Raw genomic sequence first — 24,639 nt, 5'->3', positions numbered from 1 at the left:
ACTGAGAAAATTTTAATTTAAAACCTGATACAGTGTAAAATATGTTTCCATTAAACTCAGTTTCTCGGTAGGTCTGTTTCATTATAATTGCAAACGGCATCAGAATTGAAATTTGCTCTAAGTATAAAAAATACAACAGATTTCTGAAGACTTATATATATATATATATATACCCAATCCTGATAATTTTATGCTGATTTAAAATGTTTAATAATATTTTTTATCTATTGGACTAAACAGAACATGTTATTTAATTTCACCTGTTCTTTTAAAAATTTTAAATGTGACTTCAAAATTCCATGTGACTTGCATTTTATTTTTATTGAACAGTGCTGCTCTAGACTGAGTGCCAACTCCTTGGCATGGCACCTCATCTCAGCTAATGTGTCTAATGGCTCCTGGAACCTTAAGAAGGCACCTCGAGTGTAGCCATGGCAGCAAAGGGGCTCTGAATATTCCAAAGAGCTTTACAGATAATAGGTGCCCTGTCGTTTCCTGCCCAAACACTGTCCTATACATTACGTCATTCATCCTTAGGTAAACTTGGTGAGGCATGTGTTCTTAATCTTCTTGAGTTAAATTTTCTTAATAATATAATGCGGAACTAGTGACTGCCATTTTCTAGCTTTATAGCACCAAAGTCAGTTTCTGTCCAAGTCCCCCATTCTATTCACTGCAACTACCCCTGGTGGTCTACGACTAATACAAACCCCCTTTAGGCTCCCTCTTTGTATTTGATCTCTACTCTTTCCAAAATAATCAATCTCATTTCCCTCCAGGGTCTGACACTACACATCTCAAATCTAAATTAAATCTCTTCCTTCCCCTTTTTGACTCCTTGGGGTCTGGAAGTGAGATGAGGGAATTAACAGCCTCATATTCCTTCCTCCCCAAAATGTGTGCAATCAGATGCAGCGGGATCAACTGTGTTTAGATAGTGCAATTAAAATCATACAGTCCAGCAGGCCCATCAGCTGCTTGGGATCTCTTTGATCCAAGTCCCCATCCTCCATGAAAGGCAAGACATGGAAAGCAAGTTACATGCTCACCTACATTCTCTGCTGAGGCCACTGACCATGGCAGGAAAATTGTCACTGCTGCCCAACCCAGGCATCTCTTGTGGAAGTAAGCCAAAGCAAAGTAAAAAATACAATAAAATCACAGGGTATATATGTCTAATTACCAATGTACTTAATTAAAAATATAGCTGTGTGAGATTCAATATACCTGGGTTATTTAGAACAATGCCTTTATGTAGTCCAGAAACAAACCATACAAGATAGGAATGTAATAGCTGTCTTGCTTAACATTTGAAATCAAAGGGCAGAGAAAATTGTTATTGATGCTTTATTTAACAAGATTTAGGTCAATACCTCTATTTTTCTATAAACATGTTTCAAAACCAGAGCAGCAGATACATAGATGTTGAGACAGGACCTATAATGCTTAAAACAGGGTAGGCAACGTTTTGCTTTCTGCTCGTATTGACATCTAGAGATTCAAAACTTCTTCCCAGGCAGAGCAGCATCCCATCTTCATTCTGGGATGATTTATATAGCATGTCTTAAAGAAGAGGGCTGGACCTTTTGAGGGTTAGTGCTTTGTGTTCAGTTTAGTTCAACAAATGCTTGGCTCAGGATTTGTTTTGGGCTGGGGATAAAAACTTGAATAAAATATAATCTGTTAGCATGTACTTTGATTCTTTAAAAAATTTTTTACTCTACTTGCCTATATTATAAATATAACAAGGTCATCTCATTTCTGCCAAAAATGTAAGAAAACTTACTTTAAAAAATAAGTTTAAAGTAATTTTATTAGTACTATTAATAAAATGTAAATGAGTTCCTTCAAAATCAAGAGTACACAAATACTCAACACAGTTCTGCCCCTACTCCCTCCAATTTTGTTAGAAATGTGTTCATTCCATTAGACTTTCCTAACAACCTATATTCCAAAGTTCTCTAGGGAAAATAGTCACTTTTACTTTTCCATTTTTTATGACTTCCAGGAACCCTCTTAACTCCTTAAAAAGTATTATAGTCCTCAGACTCCCAAAAGTTTGCTACATTTTCTTCTTGCAAGATTCAGTTCCATGCCGGTAATGTGTTTTAGGTAATACTTGAAAAACATCTGATGCTGCAAAATGTAAATATTTTGTGTAGATAATTAACACTCTGACTGGATTCATGGTCGACTCTCAGGCTACCCTTTCAGCAAAGATGCTACTAAGAGCTGAGGTATAGGAGAAAAAGTGTAAAAATCACAGCCTCTTGTTCTCCTCTCACGATTTTAGGAGCCTACTTTCATGCTGGAGGGGTGCAAATCTGTATGTGGATAAAACTTCAGCATGTTCTCCATGTGCAGTGAAGCAGTACCCAAGATCAATTTTCTAAAAAGCACCAACTGAAAATGCACAAGAGCTAAATACTGTACTGAGTGATCCAAGGGGTTTCTACTCCTGTTTTGTTCAAACAAATCAGATCCCACATCACTTACTGTGCTTCCATTTTCTAATAATGAGATCAGATAATTACAAAAATGTACTTCCAAAATAAACTATTTCTAGACTATAAAAAGATTTTACATTTCCTAGACTACATTTCCTTATAAAACAGGAAATCAGAAAATTAGCTACAGGTATTACTTTCATATGGTAAAAAATATTTATATGTGTACACACACACAAACCAATCCAGCAAGTTTTAAGCTTCAATAATAATTAGCCAACTATTCAACTTAATGGTCATGTATTGAATTACTCATAGGAAATACTGGTTATCTGTTATGAAAACCAACTACAGAGAATTACAACCCCAACCTATCAGAGGCTAGGACTTTCCCATGTAGGGGGAAAAAAAATCAGTCTCCAACTTGACTTAACCCAAAAGATGAAAATCTCACTAGTGACTTTTTCAAATATACACGCCCACCCCCATCCCATCTCATCCACTGTGCTAATAAGTTCTCTAAAGAAGGAGCAGTACCCAAAGGGAGGACAACATGCATGTTGGGGAGGCCCTGTGGTTGTGCCACTTGTGCTCTGCATGAAAGGGCCCTGCTGAGCAAGTGTGGACTAAACACCAGTCTGAGCTGCATTTGCCAAGTCATCTGCCCAAGTGGCTGCAACTGTCCAGAGGGTGTGCTTTTTTCTAACTACACAGAGGTGCTGGGTTAGTCAGCACCAGTCCTGACGTTGTTGGTGGAGAGTGGGACGGGAAGCAGTGTTCTCCTGACTGCTTCCCTAGGAAAGGCAAGCAACAGGTGAGAACATGACAGGCACTAAGATAAATTAGAACTAGATTGCTCCTCTCAATGAAAACCAGAGATAGTGTGCTAAAATCTTAGCAAAAATAGTGTGGTGCTTCAATTTTGTTGACTCCTACCTGGTTCTAGCAGTTTCATGAGGGACAATCTGAAGGGCCTCAAAGGCACAAAAGGAAAGGGCTAGGAGGTGAGCAGGGAAGCTTTCCTCTCCATACAGGTCCCTGGTAAGATAAATGGCTCAGAAGGGCAAAGGGGCACCCTAGGCTATGACTTGGGGGAGCAGTGTTCGTGATCAGTAAGAGACCAAGGAGAGTACTGCACACTCGCCCAAGATATCTGGATGAGTTCCCAAGTCCACACTAAAATTAAATCTCTTTTACACACTTTTTAATCTTACCTTGAATTGTCCTCCCAAATTTTATCTGCTATAAGAAATGTGTACATGCACATTTTAAATTAGCCATTTAATTTAGGGTTGTGAGAGTGGGAAGGGCAAATATCTAAAAAAAAATTCAGGTAATTTTCCTCTGTGATTCTTATTTTGCAAAAACACACATGCCCTTTCTAATGATCATAAATCAAGATACTAAAAAGAAAGCTAAATACTTGAAAATGTTCTTTCTTCATACTCTTGGAACCATTTCTTTAAAATGGCTAATAAAAGCACAACTCTGCGTGCCATATACAACTCTCCTGAGTATTATAAAGTGGAAGAGAGATTCTTCTACAACCAAATTTAAGATACTAACAAAGTAGAAAATATAATTTCCATTAGGTACCAAATATTCAGGAGACAAGTTAAAGCAAAAACAAAGTGGATATGGACACAAAAACATAGGTTTAATTTTTCAGGAGCATTTTGCAATATAAAGAGCACATGTAAAATTTTCTAAACTTGCCCTTCTCAATGGATTTTGAAAGATTTGTATCTACTAAGAAAAGAGGGCTCCTAAACAAAGAAAGGTCTCAGATCCCACTGAAAACGTGTTGAAAATTTCACATTTTCTCTCCAGAAAATGTATGTACATAAATCTGTGCGTACAATTTCAGGGGCCTCAAATACCTATTGAGGTCCAGCCACATAGCTCAGGTTAAAACCCCTGGCTCTCAGCATTCCTCTAGGGGAGCTCAAGAATTCACAATCCTTCCATATTTCTGCATTCTACCGAGTTAGGGAAAACAAACGAACAAAAACAAAAAATAATTAAAAAAAAAAAATCCACTTGCTCCGAAGACCAATATTTTACTTATTTGCCCTTAGAAGAAAGAACATCCCAATCTCTAGTTGCTTCTATCAAATGCCGCTGGCCATGGCTCATCCACTCTTCCTGGTCTTCATAGAGCCGCCCGCAAAACCAGCACTTAAATATGCACTGTGATGAATCATCCGGCAAGGAATCCACTACCTGGTAGTTGTTTTTATGAACTTTTTTAAGTTTCATTTTCAACATCATCTGCCTTTTTATCTGACTGGCTTCCTCAGCATTCTGGTAGGTAAGCCGCACATGATGCCGTCTGATGCCAAGCTGACATCTAGTCCTCTCTGACAAGACGACTTTGAGGACATTGCCTTTGTACTTGTTTATTACCTTCATCACGTTGGTCACTTCTGGTGAGTCAACATCGGGATGGTTTAACACAATGACTGGCTGGTTCCGCCGGGGGCATTTAATCAACTGGTCTGGTTTAGCTGCTATAAGTCGAAGTTGTCTTGTAACCTGAAAAATGGAAGGATCCTTGAAAGGGCGGCTGGTATCAGCCTGAATTTTGTTTTTCTTCTTGGATGAGGTCACTTGTTTGGTTTTATTTCTACTTAGAGGAAGATTTCTGGAGAGGAGTTTCCCTTGCTTATTCAAGTCACTGCCTCCTTGCTGTCCGTGAAGGGGGCCAGTTCTTTTTGGGGTGGTGCCACAGAAAGCACTCTCTTTTCTTGGCTTAGGCCGAAGAGTTGTCTCAAGATTTTGGGACATATCTATTGGCCCGCTTTCATTTGTTGATGGCTGTAAGTCTGAGTCTGTTTGTCTCACAGGGCAGAATGGAACAGGTTTTATTAACTGTGCTTCATTGCACGGTCCACTGCCAGGTGCTTCACTCGCAGCCTCCACAACGTGGGCGTCCTCAGGGGAATTAAGGACCCTCAACACAGCCCCTTTGGGGATCAACACTGGAGCGGCACCATGAGCCTTCCTGGCTACTCCTTCTGTTTTTCCATCACAGCCACCTACAAACTGTGGATATATTTGCTCACGAAGGAACTGTCCATTAACACCATCATCCCGTGGTTTGGGGACAGTGCCTGCGGAATAGCCTGGGCCAGAAAATGACACATTCATTTCTTGAATACCTTCAGGGGTACCAGTTGAAGTTACCTTTGAGGCCTGCTCTATGGAACGACGATGTACATTATTTGCAGCCAAAGATGAAGGTTTGCCGCAGGATTCAATTAACTGAGCTATCTTTCTGCGTAACAGTTCAATTGACTTTATTTTGGACGTTGAACTATTCCACTTAATGCCCTCAGGGACATTTTCTGAGCCAGAGCTAAGAGAAAATACTGACGAGATGACCGGGCCTTCAAAAGAGTCCTTATTCCTTTCAGAAGTATCTAATTCCAAAGGCTTATCCCCAGGCTTTTCAGATCTGAGTCCATCTTCTCCAGTTATGTTTATGTGTAAATATTCATTTTTATGTTGGGAGGAAATCTGGCCCATATTTGAAACTGCTTTGTGTTCCTCTGCCTGGTTGTCTTTCAGCTTCCTATGAGAAGAAACCATTTTTAAAGGAATACTGATCTCACCTCCAGATTCCAAGTTATTTTCCCTTATGGGCAAGAAGTCCTTTTCTCCAGAAAAGGAAATGGCTGCAGGAGATGAAGCAAAAGGAAATGACTGGTGTAAGTCACTGTGTAAATTTCTTCCATCTTCAGCAAAAGAATAAGGGCTTGATGTAGCTCCAAAACCACATAAAACACTGTTTTTTACTAGAGATGATGGAGAATGGCCTTTTAAGGCCATGGAAGGAAGTCCATTTCTATATGGATATAAATTCTTTCTTTTTTGCAAACCTTCAACTGTATTAAAATTTAGAAAGGATTCTCCATGGTTGTACACACTAGAATTTGACATGAAAAAATCATAAGACCTTACCCATTTCACATTTTTAAGTTGTCTGTGAACTGATGATTGAAGATTATCAATACCTGCATGTTTTCCAACATTCCCCTCAAATGTCAGTGACTTTGTCTGTTCTACAGATACTTTTCCGTGTTCATTTGAAACTCTGTCTCTAGTCATATGCTCAGAATTACCTCCATCACTTCCATTAGCTTCAAGGCAATTATTTTCTTCCAAAGGAAACAGTTTGAGAACGAGTTGCTGTGTCCCATTGACAACTTTCACGTCTATCAACTGGGCTAAACAGTTTGCAGGGACAACTAGTTCCGCTGGTGCCACAACTGTTAACGGCATACCTGGCTGTACGGGTTCTTTTGCAGGGGATAATACTTCTACTTCAACATTTTTGTTCTCAAACAGATTGACCTCATTTGGCTCAAAGAGGGTCGTTTTATTTGGAATACACACTACATCTCTTTGGTAATCCTTTGATCTAGGTAACAACATAATATTGTGCATTTTGTCTTTCTTTGTGTGGAGGGAGAACCTTGAAAGTTGATCTGACAACTTATTGTGAAATGTAGTCCTTGAACTGGAAGCTCTTAAAAAGTCTGTGTCTTGTTTCAATGCACTGGCTCTTTTCGGATCCAGCTTGGCAATAGTTTTGGGCGAGCGTTTTCCGCCAGCCCTCTCATGTACTCTCTTCCTGTGTTTGACAATATAATCATTTCTAATAGCACCATAGTCACAATACTCACATTGATAAGGGAATATGCCTGTATGCTTCACCAAATGCCTCTGAAACTCTCCTTTTGTGTATGAAATGTAGTTGCAGTGAGAACAAATGAATTTAATCTCTTCATGTTGAAGGGTGTGCTTTTTGTACTGCAGGGGGTCCTTTGTGGAAAATCGGCACTTATCACAATAGTATTTGCCTGGCTTAAAGTTCCTTACCTTAAACTTACTATTGACTGGGCTCGAGATGGCTTCTGTTTTATTTCCCACCTGAGAAGCACTGGGATTATTGTTCACGAAATGGAAATGGGGAGGAGGAACACCAAGGTTGCATTTGAAACAGACAAACCGATCTTCCTTTTGGCTCTGCCCAGTGCCCTTTTTCAAACCCTGCAGAGGGATTCTGTGAACACTTTTGCACTTGACACATGTAGCAATGGTTGTCATGGTAGCCTCCGCCTCTGAGCCTTGATACAAACGGGTTTGAGCGTCTTGTCTATCTGGTCGAGTCTCTCTATTAGCACTTGGATGTTTGGGGGACATGGTCAAGGAATTACGTCCATCAGCCACTTGCACAGTGTATAATTGCTGTCCAATATCCTTCATCTTCTTGATCTGCATTTCCAAAGAGTCCATTGAAATTCAGAAAGACTTCACGTGATAAAAATCTTAGAAGACATCCTTCAACATATTTTGTGATTGGCAGAGAAGCAGCTCCTACCTGGGAGCACACTTTTCTTTTTTATTCACTGCCACAGTAGGTATACGAACTCAAATTATGATGGCTTCCAATTCTCTGATATTCCAGGCCACACTGAAGGGGGGGGAAAATCGTAAAGCATGATTAATACATGCACTTAAGGTTTAGCTAGGTTATCACAAAACATACTCTATATTTTAATGGCCTTGGGAATTTTATGCTAAATCTCAACATGTTATCTTAGACCCATGTTGACAGTAACATACAACATGACAGAGTTGGCAAATAACAAATCTATAGTGAAAACATTTCTGTAACCCCCTAAAAATCATGTTAGACCAATCAAAAACGGATATCCCAAAGGCAAGGAAGTCATTCTTTCATTCACAGTAGTCTTTGATCAGTAAAAATTATTTTTAAGTGTTAGTGATTACATCCTAGCCATTTCACAGGTTCGATTTCATATCAACTTCACCATAATCTTGTAAAGGAGGTACTGCCATTTCACTTTTAGGACACATTAGTTATCAACTGGTAAAGCTACATTACAGCTTATAATTAGCTTGGATACCAACTCACTTGCTTTTACTCTATTTGCTTTCACAATTGGTAAGCCAGTAACACTGAAGACATAAGGTAGACAAATAATCGCCCATTCTATCAACATCTTACTAACCTTCTCTTATGTGCTAGGCATGTTCTACATGCTGTAGAGTAGTGAGCAAAAATGAATCAGTCCCTACCCTCATGATGTATGTATTACAGAAGGGGGACACAGGGTACATATTTATTTACCAGAGGGTGGTAAGTTAAATGGGAAAAAAAAAATACCATAAAGCAAGACAAGGGGGATAGGGAATGCATGTGCAAGGAGGTCAAGGCTGAGGAGCTGCTTTATCAGAGCCAGGAAAGGCCTCATGCCCAGCTGGCATTTAAACAGAGATGAGTGAGCAACGCGGCTGTGTAGGAGAAGGGCATTCCAAGCAGAGAAGGCAAAGGTCTTGTGGGAAGTGGGCCCGGCATGCTTGAGGGGCCGGCGAGGAAGTGCTGAGGCTGGCAGGGAATGGGCAACGGGGAGAGAGGTACGTATAGTGCGAGGGAACAGGGAGACTATCACGGAAGGTTCTATAACCATGTAGCGTGAGGATGGAGCTTCTCCTCAACGTGAAAAGGTAAGCCAGCGCAAAGACTGGAGCAGTCACAGGGCGTGATTTAACTGAAATTTCAACAAAAACCTCTAGCCGCTGTGAAAAGAGGAGAGTCCGTGAGGGGGACAATGGTGGCAGCAGGGAGGCCTATGTGAGAGACGACGATGGCCTGGCCCAGGGTAGTAGAGGTGACAGGTGTTTCTTAGAGGAATTATTTCAAGACCTGCATATGTTGTCTGTAAAAGTTACTATTTTTTCCACAAAAGCATTTAATTAATCTTTAAAGACACTTATCTTCAGAATACACAGATCCGTGTATTTAGGAGCTAAAAAATAATCACTCTATTTTTAATATCATTGTGATCTGCTTAAAGGCTTTTATGACCTTAGAAAGAGTCATTAAGCCTTTTTTTCATCTGGCAATTAGAATTAAGAATATTTACCCAATCTCTCCCATAGAGCTGCTGTGACCTAAAGTGCTAAAGTGCATAAGAAACACTTCTGAAATTTTAAAGTGCTTCTCTAAGTGTCACAAGGCACACAGAGGCAGCGAGTAAGTGTTTGTTCAATGACAAGCAGCAATATGAGGGAGAATTAACAGCTTCTTTCTGGCCACACTGCTAAGGGGTCAAGAACCACACAACGCTAATCTGAAAGGCCAACTCAGGGAGGTGAATGGTCTCTACCTAGGGCCAAGAGTGACAATTGCTACATATTCAGATCTAGCGTGGCATGAAACCCACCCTTTAGAGCAGGTTTGGAAAGAACCATAGGAACACATCATATTTGATGACAAGCTTTATTTTTCTTTTGCAGTGTTGCCTCCCCCACCCCTTTTTTTTCTTTTTTAAATAGTTGTCTCCATTCAAAAGCAATTTCCAGCATGGGACCAAGGCCTGATGGCATCCAGGGACTCAATCGCACTTACCTTATTACCGGAAGTGTGCACGTAAAAGACATCAACCAGGCATAGGCCTGTGGGGTTACAAGGTGTTGTAAATCCCCTCATTGTTGTAAAGCGTATGTAAGGAGGCTGCAGTTTTGGAGAGGACACACAAATGCCTCAAACAGGCAAAGAGACAAACACAGGCCATGACAAGAAATTTCATTTTCCACTGCACTCCTGATGTATGCAACAGCAAGAATGTTCAGAGAAGGTGCAGTGTGACACTCAGAAGAACTGCTGCTACTAAGGGCCTCAAGGAAGCCACCCATCTGCATCTGCTTGCTCATCTATACAATGAAGAGTTAGAAGAGATGACTTCTAAGCCAGGCCTGGCACTGCTGATCCTAAAAGTCAGACTTTTCATCATCTAAGAATGCCCCCTTAATCAACATGCTCACAACGGCATTTTCGTCTTAAAGCAGAGGAGGCCATAGCTGCAACCAGAGCCTAAAACCACAGGCCCACAGAGTGAAGAGGCTGAAGAGGTAGTATAATGGACATCTGGTCCGTGGCTACCAAATCCGGAGGAGCTTCAGAGGTGTTTCTACAACATACACACCTGGGCTTCATCCCAAGACCAGTGAATCTAAATCTCAAGGGGTGGGCATGGGGGTGGGGGAAATATTTGTGGTTGGTAAAAGCACTCCAGGCAATCCTGATGAAAAACCAGAATTACAAATCACTGGCTGAAGCCTCTGGTACATTTAAATACTAAAACATCTTCAATGATTGATCATGTAGTATGTCCTAATACTGCCACAAACAAAAAACCTGCTTCCTTCCTTAAGAAGCTAATTTTATTTTTACATGGGTTTCACTGTCAAGAATTTACTCTTAAATGAAACTGAAACTAGCTTTCCTGTAATTTTCTTCTATCCTGGCTATGGAGCTGCAGACAAATGAAAACAGAAAGAAAAAGCAACGTAATTCCTTGTGATCTACCAGTTACTAATCTCCACATCTCTTCTTTCATCCTGTCCTTAGTTCTCAATTCTATTTAAAAGATTTGCATGAGGATTATACCAGTTGGTATGTACATCTCTGCTCTCAACCAGTTTCATAATCCTACTAGTAGGAAGGAGGGAAGGGGAGGTAAAGAGGGGGTGGGGAGGAGGGGGGAGGGAAGAGGGAAGAAAGACGAGGGAGGGAAAGAAAAGAAGCTAATTTGTTTACTTGCCTGCCACCTCTTGCTTACCAAGTTATATAGTCAGCCTAACACCTTAAACATTAATCCTAAGAAATTCTAAAATAAATCACATGAAGATATTCCTTTAAGAATTCCTAAACCAGGATTCCTTTTGTACATTTTCAGTTTTCTAATACCGTTCCCAGCCTTCCAATTGCTTCAACAATCAGAGGGCAGGGTTTTGGCCATTTTCTCTCCAAGTCCTCTAAAAGTTAGGGGAGTAATTCCTTCTAAACTGAACACTTGAAATCTAAGATAGACTGAATTGTAAGATCACGTACTTCAGTCTGGAAAAGCAAAGTTTACACTGGAAACAAGAAGTCAAGAGCATCATGATGGAGCAGAGTCCTCAGGGCAAGTCAGCTCCAGGTCACTAGGAATGCAGAGGCCTCCTGAGGGTCCCTCTGCAAAACTATCTCAGCAGTTCATTGGAATTAAAAGTACACAGGAGCAAATGCCAATATGAAGCATGAGGCTGTGATCAGCAACCAAGTGGTAACCAGTTACTACTTGGGCACTTCTCTCAGTCCAGGTGAAAATCATGCCAGGTTCCTTTAAATCAAGCAGATGAAGTTCTCTGTGGTCTTTGCAATTTGCGTGGCTAGTCAAGGGCGGGGTAGGTATCTCAGACGTTAACACCCTGAGACAGAGGTAAATTGACAGGGCAGCATGGGAGAATGGAGATGGCTTTGATGCTGATTTACATGTGGATACTCCAGAGGCTTCAGGAGGCACATCTGAGCAATAGGCTCCCAAGACTCAGTTCCTTCCATAGACTTCTACCTGGATTCATCCACGTACAACCACCTGTGAATCTGGGTCCTCCTGGCAAGTTACTGCCCAATGGGCTGATGATCAAGGATTATATAAGACAATGAAGATAGAATCTGGCATGGGCTCGATGCTGAGTGAACACTCAATAAATCACTATGAACTTCAGATCAATGTTCACCAACCTTCCAAACTCAATGATTTTACAGACCTCTGCGCTAGACCTCCCAGGCCTAGGGAAAAAACATTTTTTTTTTTTCAGATAGCTTAGGAGGTTTCTCCAAAACGTTTAATATTAAGTTGCCTGTTTTTGAAAAAGAATTTAACAGCAGATAATGAGTTTCTGAATGTGGAATTATCAACAGAATCAGCTGAAGATGACTGTCATGCATCAAAGACAAGTGGCACAGGGTATTTTACTACATTACAGAGGCATTTCTTATGGAATGAGTCTTTTCCTGAGAAAAGGCCTAAGTGCATTTACCACAGGTGGGTTTTTCTTTTTTGATTTTGAGCTCACTTGCCCTAGTTTCTTGAAGACTTATGGAGACACACAGAAAAAAGTGAGTTTGAACAATAACAGTAATATTTAGAGCTATAAAAACATTAATTGTTATAAAAGTTCTTGTTTGACTTCTAAATACTGGAATCTAACAATGTTCAACAGAATTAGAAAAGGACTAAGTAGAAAAGAGTGGTTAGAACTACAGGATCAGGAATAAGATTAGAGAGATTTAAATCCCCAGTTCTATCACTTTCGAGGTGCATGGCCTTGGGTACACTGTTGAACCTTTGTGTCAGATTCCTCACCTGTAAAACTGAGATAATAATAATATTGTGAGGATTAAATAAGATAATGTGAGTAAATGTGCTTAGGTAAGTTACTGGCACATTAGCCTTATTTCCCATTTTTACGAAGAAAACTGAAGGAGAATAAATGATGCCAGTCACAAATAGAGGGCTAAAGTACAAGTTGCTCAGCTGCCCAGCACTACCTTTTCCAGAATACACACCAAATCTCATTTTATCATTTTACTTATATTTACTTGGTTGTACCACATAAAAGATAATACTTATCAACTTAAACCTCTGGGGTAACCCCCCTACCCCCAGCCTTAGCAGCTGAGTAGCTGAGCCATTTATAATCACCATGGAAAAGAGGTCCTAACTGTACTCACTAAAGTTGCGGATTCCATATAAACCAGTTACTGACTACATTATCCCCACCCACCTCCCTTCAAGCCCAGAATTGCAAAATATGCTTTCTAAGCTAATAATTTTGCTTCCATGCAAGATGATTATGTAAAAACTAAAGCTGGGGAAAGACATCATATGCATGCAACGTGCATCATCAGGTACATGCTTGTCCATGAGAGATGCCCTGCAAGTTCAGTTATTTGTTGACTTCCTGCCTCTTTTTGGATGGAGAAGAGTGTTTTAAAAATGCCTTCCAGCAATTCTGACCCTGAAATCCTGCTTTCACTGTGGCTTCTACAGCATTCACCACTGGGCATGTACATGTAGCATGCAGCTGCTGTACCCGAGAAGAGCAAGGGGAATGGAGTTGGAGGGTTTTCAGCTCCAATCCCCACCCTGTCCCTTATTTACTGGTTAAAATCTTAAGCAAATGATTTCTCTCTGTTCATTGACAAGGAAGGAAATAGGCTCTGCTACCAAACTCAAAGGATGATTAAATGACACAAACTAGATAATGCACACAAAACTCCCAGTCCAGTAGCCAGCAGGTGCTTGAAAAGTATTATCTGTTCCTTTCATCTATTTGGCTGTATCAAAGGCTTGTCTAATTAACATTCTCCATTCACTGAAATTTTCAGAGGATTCCACTCCAAAGTGCCCAGTAGTATATCAACAAGGAATACCCGATTGGGGGGGGTGGGGAGGTGGGCGGAAGGAATCCAACATTTAGATATGTAAACTCCTAATATTTCCCCAGCAGGATGGCATTTGGCAAGAAACTGTTACCTCAGCAAGGGCTTTTTCAGAGACCATTACAATGAGTCTAAATTGAACTGAAGGCTGAATAGGTAAAGGGGTTGGAAACAAGGAAAAACACCCAAGAAAGCATTATTTTATTTTTGCCAAACTACCTGGCACTTAGAAATGGCTGAATTATAAATTGAGTGCTATCTTGATGACAAAAGTATTCCCAAATGTTGTTCCTTCTGAAACCAAGTGTATTGCTTCAGCAACAGAATGCTGCCAGAAGGCTGCAGGAGAGAGCTCCTGTTGTGAGTCTCCACTTTCCATATGAAAGCAGCTCAGTGTAATAGAATGCAAAGAATAATGCCCTGTGATACCAAAAACAGGGACAAAGCTTAGGTTTTTGGCTTACTAGCTGTGTGATTTTGGCCTTGTAACTTAACTTCTCCAGGTGCGAGTAGTCTCTCTTCTAAGATGGGAATAATAATGCTTACATGGCTGGGGTGCAAATAAATGAGGAAAAGGCATATGCAAGTGGCAAGTACCTTTATGCTGGACAAACTAGAGATGTTTTGTCAAGAAATCAACATATTTCTGTAAGACTCCTGTAAATATACAAGAGTCTAGTAATGTCCAGAGAAGCAATAACTGATACCTTTACAAATAAACCATATTACAAAGAGGTCTATGGCAACAGGAGTTCTCCATCTGGCTCCTCCTCCAGAAGGATCTTCTCCTCCCCCACCCTCCTCTCTATAAAGCCATTTTTTAGGGATGGACTTGACACTGTTCAGCAGAGCAGTTGAGTGTACCTCAAAAAATAAAGAAAATTATTATATGTTTTGTTTTTTAACATTTTAAGAAGGGAAAACCTTTCAATAGGCAAATATAAACTAAGCTAGAATACTTAAAATGTACAAACTTGTAGCTCCATCTGTGGAAGGAAAAATGTTAAAAAGCAATTTTGTTCCCTGTAAGTGGGGGGGGGGGGGGAGGGGAACCAACAAGGTAACATTACAAGCAAAATTACAAAATTCTATGTTAAGAAACAAACCAAGTATCACCAGGACTTTAAAAAGTACTGAAGATCAAGGACACATATGGTTCTTAATCTTGGCTACATTAGGGTGACAAACTTGTCTTGATTCACCTGGGAAGTTCCTAGTTTTACCTTCAAAAATCCTGGGCAAACTGGAATAGCTGGTCACCCTACTGAACACCAGAATTAGGTAAGGCACTTTCAAAATACTGCGCCCTAAGTCTAAAAGTTCTGATTTAATTAGTCAGGAGTACTATATAGCTTTTCTAAGGTCACAGAGTTGGTGAAAAGCAGCACTGGTGAGTCATCTAAACTGTTTTCTACTACCCTGCTTTCTTCAAAAATAATAGTTCACACATGTACAGCATTTAAATAGACCATGTGTGAAAGTGGTTTGCAAATTGCCATCGTGGTCAGAGGGGACAGGTGTTACTCTGCAATGCACAAAATAAAAAGGTACAGCCATCCTGGGCCCTCACAGCAAAAGAGTCCCAGAGTGCCCTAGACGCCTTGCTCTTCCACACCCTCGCTGTTCTCCCACCCCCTTCTTGCAGGGGCAGGCAAAGGCATGCTCCAGAGAGGGGTTGGAGGCTGGGAACCAAAGGGTCACAGTCAAGATCTGCTGCTACTTTAGCACAGTTCTTACTTCCTGCCTGGTGCCAGCCAGCTCTGGATTCGAGTCAAAAGGGTGCCAAGTCCAGTGGGTTCTTCCTTCTCTTCTCAGGCTCTGAGTCCCAACAGGTCTCACGACTTCAGGTCCTGGCGTAGCCTTCCACGCTCAGTACCTTGCTCGGCAGGCAGGCACTGCACAAAAAGCCCTGCAACAGAAGCCAGATACTTGGGTTTAAGTTCTGGATCTGCACAGCCTTGACTTCTCAGGGTGTTTCTTCCATAAAATAAATGAAATGAGCCCCAGCAGTACCTCTCAAGCAGCAGTGTGTGGCAAAATCACCTAGGGAGCTTAACAAAAAAAAGGGAAAAGGATTTCCAGGACTGGCATGACCTTATGATCAGATTGTCCTTTTCCTGGGGTGGAACTCAGACATGTGATTTAAAATTCTTCTCAGGTGATAGACCCCTCCCCACTCCAACCCATGATGAGACTGTCTGGATTAGATGGTCTTTAGTCACTTTGACTCCAAGGATGAATCCTGGAAACTGCAGTTGGCTAGGTTGCATATATGAACAAAGAAAATGGAGTACACGGACAGGCAGTTTAAGAACAATTATGACAGGGAAAATCCGTGCTGTGAGGAACTCCTCTATCGTTATCACCGGCACAGGGCCTGGCCACTGAAAGTACTCAATATGTATTGGCTAAATGAATAAAGGAAGAAAGGAAATGGCAGGAACAGTGATGATGATTAAAAAAAGTTCTTCTTTGTCCTTCCTGTTGCACGAAAAACTGGCCCAGATTCCTTTTATTAAAGGCAAGTAGATCAGGAGAGACAGAAGTGCTGTTATTTTTTAAAAATTGCCATTTAAAATCCACATTAATTTGGCATCAGGGAGGAGGGCTAATCAATAAATAACACCCTCCTTTGCTTTTTCGAAATGGATTTGAACGAATGTTATCAGCATAACAAAACTAAATACCGGAAGAAATGTTACCTTCAAAGCTTAGACCCAAACTAAAAATAATTTTTCAAAAATGAATCTTGGGCTAAAGATACCCTCCATATCTCACAATTTAAAAACGAACAATAAACTCTACTTGTATTCTACTTGAAGAGACTGTGCAGTGTTGGTTCCTAAACATTTTCTGGGCTTCCAGAAGCCTTGGCCTTTATCTCGCGTGTGCACAGAGCACAGAATGGGCTGAACTTTGCATATATGACTCAGAGAGAGAGAGAGAGAGATACATTCCTATTCTCTATCCATTTTTTTTTAAAAATAAGAAAGTACTGCAGGCTCCTAGAGGTCACAGTTTGTCTTACTCTTGATTTCAATCTTAAACGGAAGGGCTAATGCTTAAGGACTGTTACACGGTATTACAGTTAAACTGTGCGGATGTTCCTTTTTTAAAGAGGATAAAGTGTTCAGTATCCCACTGTTTACTTTTTAGGTTTATGTTTATAAAATGTCCATTTCCCCAGTAATTAAAGTCAGGGGGATATATCTCAATGGGATGCATTAACTACACAACCATCGAGGGCCTTAAGTGGTTTCTCCCACTCTCTCCTTTGGCTTCCCCTTTCCAGTTAGGAAACTCATTCTTTTCGAGGCCTTGTTGTTTCCCTTGCTGAAACCGCCCTAGCACCCCAAAGGCAACCACATAAAAGGAAAAGTTGGAATGGGGAGTTCCCACAGAGTGGCATCAGCATTTGTTTGACTTCAAACCTTCGCCGTTAGCATGCATTCCCATTTGCTAACACCCCCTCTGCCTCCCCAGGGGAAGACACGGAGGTATTCTCTGGACAAGTCCATCCCTGGTCTCACTCTCGAACACACCCCCAAGGAAAGACAATGCCAGTCTGCTTTGCACGTTTATTGTTGGCACAATCACACGGACGGTCCACATTATCCAAACGTGGCGGGCCCAGGCTGAGCCCGCGTCTAACGACGCAGGTGCAACGAAGGGAAGGCGCGGGGACCCTAAGATCTCAGCGTGGTCTCCCGGGGTCGGCCGAGGGTGCGCGGGGGGTTCTTCCACCACTGTACATCCACAACGTCCACGCTCACCTCCGAGGCCCGCAGGAGGCTTTAAAAATGGCCTCCTTACGACACTTCCTGCTCGGCGCCGACCGGTAGAAATTCTCGCCGGAGATGCATCATTTAAAAGGCGGGGGCGGGGAGCGGGAGGCCGGGCTCGGGCGGCTCCCCGCGAGCGGCCCTCGCAGCCCGCACGCCGCCACTTCCCGGCCGCGTTCCGGGCGAGCCTGCGGGGTCGCGGCGGCACAAAGAGCGGGCGGGGACGCCGGCCCCGCACGCCCGGTCCCGGCCCCGCGTCCGTCCTCCCCCCAGCCTGGGGGAAGTCGCGGCCCGCTAACTCCTCCCGCGGCCTATGCGCCCCCCCAACCCGGGCCGGGGGCCGCGGACTGGGCCCCTCTCCGCTGGGCGGCGGAACCCCGCGCCCGGGCGCCCCGGGGCCTCCTCGCCACGACGCCTGCCGGCGGCTCGGAGCCGAGGGCGCGGGGGGCCGCGCGCCAGCCCACCCGCCCGCGCGCCCACCCCGGCCCCGCCTGTCCCCGCGCACAGCCCCGGGGCCCTCGCCCTCCCACTCCGCCACTCACCCGGCCGCTCCCGGGTCCCGGCGAAGGGGCGTCTCCGCCGCCGCCGCGCCCGCTGTAGGTCCCTACTCGGGGGGGTGGAGCTGGGCCGCGCGTGCGCAGTGGGCGGCGGCGGCGCGGCCGAGGCTAGGCCCCGGCGCCTGAGGTCCCTAAGGCTGCGCGCGCCTCCGCGGGCTTTTGGCGCTACCCTGCCGAACCCTAGTTCTCCACTGAGAGCTCGACCCGCCGCCTTGACTCGCAGCGTGCACTGCCCGTAAATACCTACACGGGATGCCCGTCAGCCCCAGGAGCCTCTCTGCCAGGGGAGAAACGACTCCGGCTGCCATCGTGCCTCGTGCGCCCCGCGCAGCGTCCGCTCTGTGTTGGCGCTGGGTGCAGGTGGAGGCCCGAGGTCCCTGCCCTCATGGAGCTTGAAGGCCGGCCACCGGCGAGGGAAGGCGAGAGAATAAGGAGCTCACGTCTCCAGCTTCCGAATTCCACCGCTTTTTGAGAGCAGCAGTGGACGAAGTGGCCTTAAAGTACTGGCCTGCAATGCCGACTCTCCGGCCTCCTTCACACCCTAGCTGTGGGACCTTGGGTGAGGAAGGGCCCTGACCGCTCTAAGTTTCAGTGTTTTCATTTCTGAACTTGGGGGTGCTCATCCTTGAGGCCCTCAACTTCCCTATCACGGAGGTTTTGAGGGTCAGATGAGACAATGCGGGAGTGGGGAGCTGGTGTGAGCTCCTTTACTGTTGTTACTGGCAGCATTTCCTTCTGCTTCTTGGACTCCAATCCCATTTCTGCTCACACCCCTCTACCCCCCATAAACACACACCGCTGGCCTTCTAGAAGGAAGATGCACCTAAAGTAGGTCCCCCTCTCAGGGAAAAAGGGGACGCTAATGCCAGGGAACCCATAATTACACGACGCTCCCTTACAGTAAAACTGCTCCGAGCAAAGGCATCAGAGGGTCACACGGAGCTGTAATACTGGGAAATGCAGTTTTTCCAGGAACAACCGTTTACTTCAGAGCTCCAGAAGGGGCAAGGCTGGTTTCCAATGCTTTCTTGTGGTTGACCAGAGGTCAGGGTGCAGGGGCTTCGTGGGCTTGCTACACGCAGGAGATGCGGCCGCGGGCAATGTTGCAACACGGAGAAGAGGAATTCAGGAAGAAAGCGTTAGCCACTGGACGACCAGCGGAGCAAAATCTTACCCCTAGAGATAGCCTGAGCTGGGCAGAGAGAATGCTGACTCAAAAGTGGATCGTCCGACAGCATGTCTTTCCAACAGCGTGTCAGCCCCATTTCGCAATGCCTGACCTCGTTGCTGATAAGGGAGCTGCTGCTAGCCTCCTGATTGCTCGTAGGCCTCAGGGACGCAAATGGACCCCTTCTGGGGAAAACATATATGTGCATACATAGATCGCAGAGAATGCACTGTCTCCTAAGTCGGGTTGGGGAGGGTATTGAGAATCTCTGCACTGGTCACGGCCTGAAAATGTCTAGTAGCAAAAGGAGCTAAATCAGGAAAAAACCAACCAACCAACTGTTAATTCTAGGTATTTGCGTTTTTTTCTAAAATTTGGCCCAAATTGTTGCCTCTGCTTGTAACTGCCACTCATGCATCATGGATCAGCTTGCTTGAGTTGCACAGAATTCATGAAAAGGTGCCTCTGGGCTTCCTGGAAGTTTCTCTGGAGTTACAGCTGGTTATAAGTCCCAGCTCTGGCACCTTGAAGCTGCGAGGGCCTGCTCCCTAACCTGTCTGGACTGCAGTTTCCTTATGTAAAATCTGGTGAGTAATGCGGCCTATCTCATCAGTGAGTCGCCAGCACTGAACAACAGTAAAGAGGCCAGTGCCTGGCAAATAGGAAGGGCCAATAACTTGTTACCTCTTCAGTAGTTCTTAGTGAGATAAAATGCTTTGCAGAGGACTAGCACTGAGGTGTTTACAGTCCGAAAAGGGCTGAGCAGGGATAGAAACTACTCCTGCAAAAACCCTTAATTCAGGCTGAAAGTATCATCACAAAAAATCTTGGGAGTGTTTACGTAGAAATGTTATTTCCAGATCCGCAGCCAGAAAACCTTTCCCACCAGCCTCGTCTATCCTTCATGCCTTCTTCTTCCAGTCCCCAGCTTTGTTTGCCTAAGGTACTCCTCAATACCTTAGGCTCGGCAGATGGCCTCCCAGATACTATTGTCTAAGATGAGAGGAGGGAAGATAAAACTGAAAGCAGTTACTGCGTTTAAGGGCTGGTAGCCACATTCATCCCTTTACTTACTCATTCAGCATTTAATGAGTGTTTCCTGGGTGCAGGCACAGGCCAGGTGCTGAGGATGGAGTGAGGAACAAGCTAAAGGCTGTGTCCGCAGGGAGTGGTCCTTGTGTTGGGGGTGGTAGATCATAAACAAGTAAAGGAAGACAGAGCTAAACTGGGGAGTGCTAAGGGCTGCGGCGGAAGTGAGACTGGGAAGTGTGATTTGGGAGGAAGTGTGAAGCAAGAGAGGACGGTGGAGGATGGCACACTGAAGAGCTGATGAATAAGATGAGAGCCGAACTGTAGAGGGAACAGCATGTGCAAAGCCCTGAGGTGGGAACAAGGGCATGTCCGAGGAAGTGAAGGGCGTGTGGATTTAGAGCATTCTAGCACTTACCAACTGAGGTCGTAGGGGAGTCGTTTACAAGCATTCCGCCAGCGGGGTACCTGTGGCTTGGCGGAAGTACTTGACGAAAATCCCACAGTGCTTCAAAAAAGTGGCCTGGTCTCTAACACACAGATGAGGAACTTCCTGCTAGTGTTCAGTGGAACAGACCTGTAGAATTTAAACACTTCAAGGCTTTATGTGGCTTTTTTCTTTTCATCATTTCAGCAATTTATGGTAACTTCCTTGAGCCTTAATTTGCTCATCTGTGAAAGAGGGATAAAGGCCTCGTTGCCAAGGGTCACCAGTTCCGTAAATTCAGTACTCTTCCCAGTCCTGGGACGCAGGGTGTGGAGACTACAGAGTTCGGATCCCGATCCCATTAGTTTTCTTTATTAGCTGTGTGGCTGTGGGCAAGTACTGCGGGTCTCTGAGACTGTTTTCCCAAGTGGAAAAGTGGGGTAACCACAACAACCTTTCCTCGAGATTGTCAGGGCAGAGGAGAGTGCCTTAGCTAAGACCCCATCCCAGCCGCCTTGATTTCCCTCTTGCGGACGGCAGAGCGGCCGATCCGGGTCTGAACCTCTGCGCCTGCTTCCCTTGGCGCTCTAAGCCGCGCCCGCGGGGTGTAGTAGACACTCGGCTGTGGACAGGGCCCGCAGGGAATGCGGCGCCGAGAACCGGGCATGCGCGGCCAGTAGAACCGGCGGCGGCGGGGGCGTGCTGCAGTGTCGCGGTCGGCCTGGGGCGTCGCTGCGCCGCGCGCTCTCGGTCCCCCGGCTGCGGAAGCGGCCGCGGCGCTGGTAGAGCTCTACACCGCGCGGCGCAGGCAGCGCGCACGGCCGCGCACCGGGGCGGGCTGCCACCCGGGGTGCCCCTCCCTCCCGCCACCCCTGCGCTTTCCAGGACCGGGGATGTGAGCCTTGGCTTTTGTTTCCCTCGGTCTTGGGAATGGGAGCGACGGGCGCTGGATCCGCAAGGCTGTGAGACAACAAAGCCCTGCGTGAGTTGCTGGCGCACCAGCCCTAGACTGTCCACCCCGTGCGCCCCGACTAGCATTTGCATTTTACCAAAAGGTCCCGGTGGAGGATCTAGAAGGCGTGGACTTAAAGGGGTTCCTGATGAGGGCCCCTTTCCCCTCGCGTTTTGTTTGACATCCAAATCAATGGGGGCCGCCGCCTCTGTACTGTAAGCGTCCCCAAGGCGCAGGGCTCCAGGATACAGCGCGGGCCAGGCCTGGCTTCTAGTGCCAATCCGGGCCGAGCTGCCATCCTCACGTGTCTAAGATCAGTGCTATTAAAAGCGTGGTCTGTGGATAGGAGCCAGTCCCCGATTCGGTTCCGAGAGGATGGATCCAGAAAAGGAGAGTGAGCGTTCGGAAATTTTCACAGCAATCCAACTCTGCTGCAGCATCCGAGCGCGGAACCAGCAGAACAGGGTGGAGGAATATGGGTAGGGTGTAGCCAGATTCCCGCGGTGGTCGCACGAGGCTTGCGCGGCGTCCTAGCCACATGCTGGAGGACGCGAGTAGGTTCAAAAAGGAGAGGATGGAGGAGCGTGTGGTACTCTCTACACAGGCAGTTCCAGGCGGCGGCTGTAGCCTCCTTCCTCGTGTTTCTGCTTCCGTCGATTCTGCAGCATCCCGGGTAGTCCTACCACAAAGCAAATGGAATCGAGGCACGCGGGTCCCTGCCTGTCCCCGACATCACCACTTACCCTCTCCTCACAGGTCTGTTCTCCGGTTGGCACCGCCCAAGCACTAGGCTTTCGCTGTGGAGAGACCTTTGCACCTGGTTCTCCTTCACCTTTTCAGAGCTCCCTTCTAGCCTTCACCCCCACCCACTCTAATCATATCTCTGTGTTTTATGTTCTTCATAAAGAACTGCATGTGTTACTTGTTTAATCTCTTCCACTACAAAATAAGCTGTCGTGTTCACCACTGTTGTACCCCCAGTGCCTAAGGCTAAGGGTTTTGGCACTTTAGGCACTCGAGAGAGCTGACATTATTTATTTATTAAAGAAATCACAATGACTTGAAGTTACCAGAGCACGAAAGCCGATTTGAGGTCTTAATATTGATGCTTAACTCTCCACCTACCCTTTCTCTTTAAATTTTATTATCTGAGAAAAAGTATGGGGCTAATATTAATAGTATCAGCTTCATAAGGTTGTATGAGGATTAGGTGAGGCAACTTTTTATTTTTTATTTTATTTCTTTCCCCTTTCCAAACCCCTCCTCCCCCTTGTCTGCTCTCTGTGTTCATTCGCTGTGTATTCTTCTGTGTCGGCTTTTGTTCTTGTCAGTGGCACCTGGAATCTGTGTGTCGTTTTGTTGCATCAGCTCTCCGTGTGTGCAGCGCCACTCCTGGGCAGGCTGCACGTTTTCCATGCTGGGCGGCTCTCCTTTCGGGGCACACTCCTTGCGCGTGGGGCTCCCCTATGCAGGGGGACACCCCTGTGCAGCATGGCACTCCTTGTGCGCATCAGCACTGTGCGTAGGCCAGTTCATCACACGAGTAGGAGGCCCTGGGTTTGAACCTTGGCCCTCCCATATGGTAAGCCGACGCTCTTCAGTTGAGCCAAATCCTCTTCCCAGTGAGTCAACTTTTTAGGATTAAAACTGCTCATATTGAGAACCATATTTGGCAGCTTATCTTGTGATTCTGTGCTTCTGAAACTATTATTGTATTGTTTAGTGTTCAGTTGAGTTTTCTAAAAAGTTCGCATTGCCCTGTCCCCATCCCCCAAATCTCCTCCCTGGCACTCTTTGTCTTTCAGCTCTGAGCTGCTTCCTAGTTGTCATCCTGTGATTTTCCTTCACTCTCTTCCTCTTTTCTGTTAAAACTATGGATACCTGGAACCTTTAGTTTTCTATTGTTTGTCTGTTTATACACTTGTTTTGCTAGAAAAATCTCAATTTGCCAAAAAAAGAGTAGAGTGGGAGGTAAGTTTTCTGGGTTCTTTCATGTTTGAAAATAACTTTTTCATTCCTCACACTGGGCCAGTGGGTTGTCTGGTTATGAAATTCTTGGTTGAAAATATTTCCTCAAAACGTTGGATGTAGAATTGTATTGTCTTCTCAGTTTCGGTGTGGGTGAGAACTCTTGCTTCTCTCTCCTTTAGAGGTAAACGGTTCCCCCCTCATCTGTCTCATCTGAACTTTTAGTTTTTCTCTTTCTCATTTGTGATGCTGTATCTGGGTATGGCTATGTTGTTCTGTGCAATTGATATAGTCTTTTTTTTTTGGGGGGGGGGTACTGGTGATTAAACCCAGGACCTTGTACATGGGAAGCAGGGCTCAACCACTGAGCTACATCCACTCCCCTGATAAAGCCTTTCAATCTAGAGGCACGTGCTCTTCATTCTGGGGTTTGTTTCTTGGTATTATTTGTTTTGCCTCTTGTTTTCCTTACAATTATCTGTTTCTATTATTATTGTTGTGGTTGTTATTAATGGAACTCTATTATTCAAATATTGAACATCTTCTAAGATGTGTATGTATGTACATATAATTTCCATGGCTCTTTATTTTATTGTCTTCTTATAGTCGTTTCTCTAGAAGCCTGTATTTCATGAATGCATTGTATTCTCAGATCTCTCTGACAATGCTACCTAGGTTTTTGTTGTTAGAATTTTTTCTTCCTTCTGGGGTCAGTTTGTTCTCTTGCTTTCAAATAGGAGGCTTTTTAAAAATATCTCATGCTCCTTGTTTGTTTTACACATTCTAGAAGGAGGTCATAAAAAGCTGATTGAAAGATTAGGATGCATGACAGATAAGCTTTGCTTGGGATTGTTGGGTGGGAACCAGTATTTAGGCAAGGAGACCCCTGAAAATTAGAATTTACACCTATTTTTTTTATATGGCATCTATTTCCTTTTAGATTATGGATTATTTCAAAATATGGTCAGAGTAGGTAACTGTATTAGTCAGCCAAAGGGGTGCCA

The 24,639-nt window shown here is 44.5% G+C and overlaps 1 protein-coding gene and 1 long non-coding RNA gene across 3 annotated transcripts in view; one reads left to right on the top strand and one right to left on the bottom strand.

Annotated features, from left to right (window-relative positions):
• Window positions 1-1,333: 1,333 nt before the first annotated feature.
• ZNF518B (zinc finger protein 518B) lies at window positions 1,334-18,183 on the bottom strand. Of its 2 annotated transcripts, XM_004462165.5 has the most exons (3): window positions 18,077-18,183; window positions 15,490-15,661; window positions 1,334-7,926 (listed from the first exon to the last, which is right to left on the bottom strand). In XM_004462165.5, the coding sequence occupies exon 3, from the start codon at window positions 7,746-7,748 to the stop codon at window positions 4,512-4,514; it is 3,237 nt and encodes a 1,078-aa protein (XP_004462222.1). In that variant the 5' UTR covers window positions 7,749-7,926; window positions 15,490-15,661; window positions 18,077-18,183; the 3' UTR covers window positions 1,334-4,511. The 2 variants fall into 2 exon arrangements, with proteins under 2 accessions (XP_004462222.1, XP_004462223.1); XM_004462166.4 differs by lacking the exon at window positions 15,490-15,661 and having other exon boundaries at window positions 18,077-18,173.
• Window positions 18,184-21,496: 3,313 nt separating this feature from the next.
• Window positions 21,497-24,639, top strand: part of LOC139439662 (uncharacterized) — a 108,111-nt gene continuing 104,968 nt past the window's right edge. Inside the window, exon 1 of the long non-coding RNA XR_011649644.1 lies at window positions 21,497-21,697. This is a non-coding gene — a long non-coding RNA (uncharacterized lncRNA). The remainder of the gene's footprint in view (window positions 21,698-24,639) is intronic.

The sequence above is a fragment of the Dasypus novemcinctus genome, chromosome 1 (assembly GCF_030445035.2).
Source record: "Dasypus novemcinctus isolate mDasNov1 chromosome 1, mDasNov1.1.hap2, whole genome shotgun sequence".
NCBI classification, from domain to species: Eukaryota; Metazoa; Chordata; class Mammalia; order Cingulata; family Dasypodidae; genus Dasypus; species Dasypus novemcinctus.
Note: the sequence above shows the minus strand (reverse complement) of the source record. Positions and strands in the feature narration are given on the sequence as shown.

Bases quoted from the DNA above. Each gene is read 5' to 3' on its own strand.
- ZNF518B (XM_004462165.5), bottom strand. From the start codon at position 7,748: ATGGACTCTTTGGAAATGCAGATCAAGAAGATGAAGGATATTGGACAG.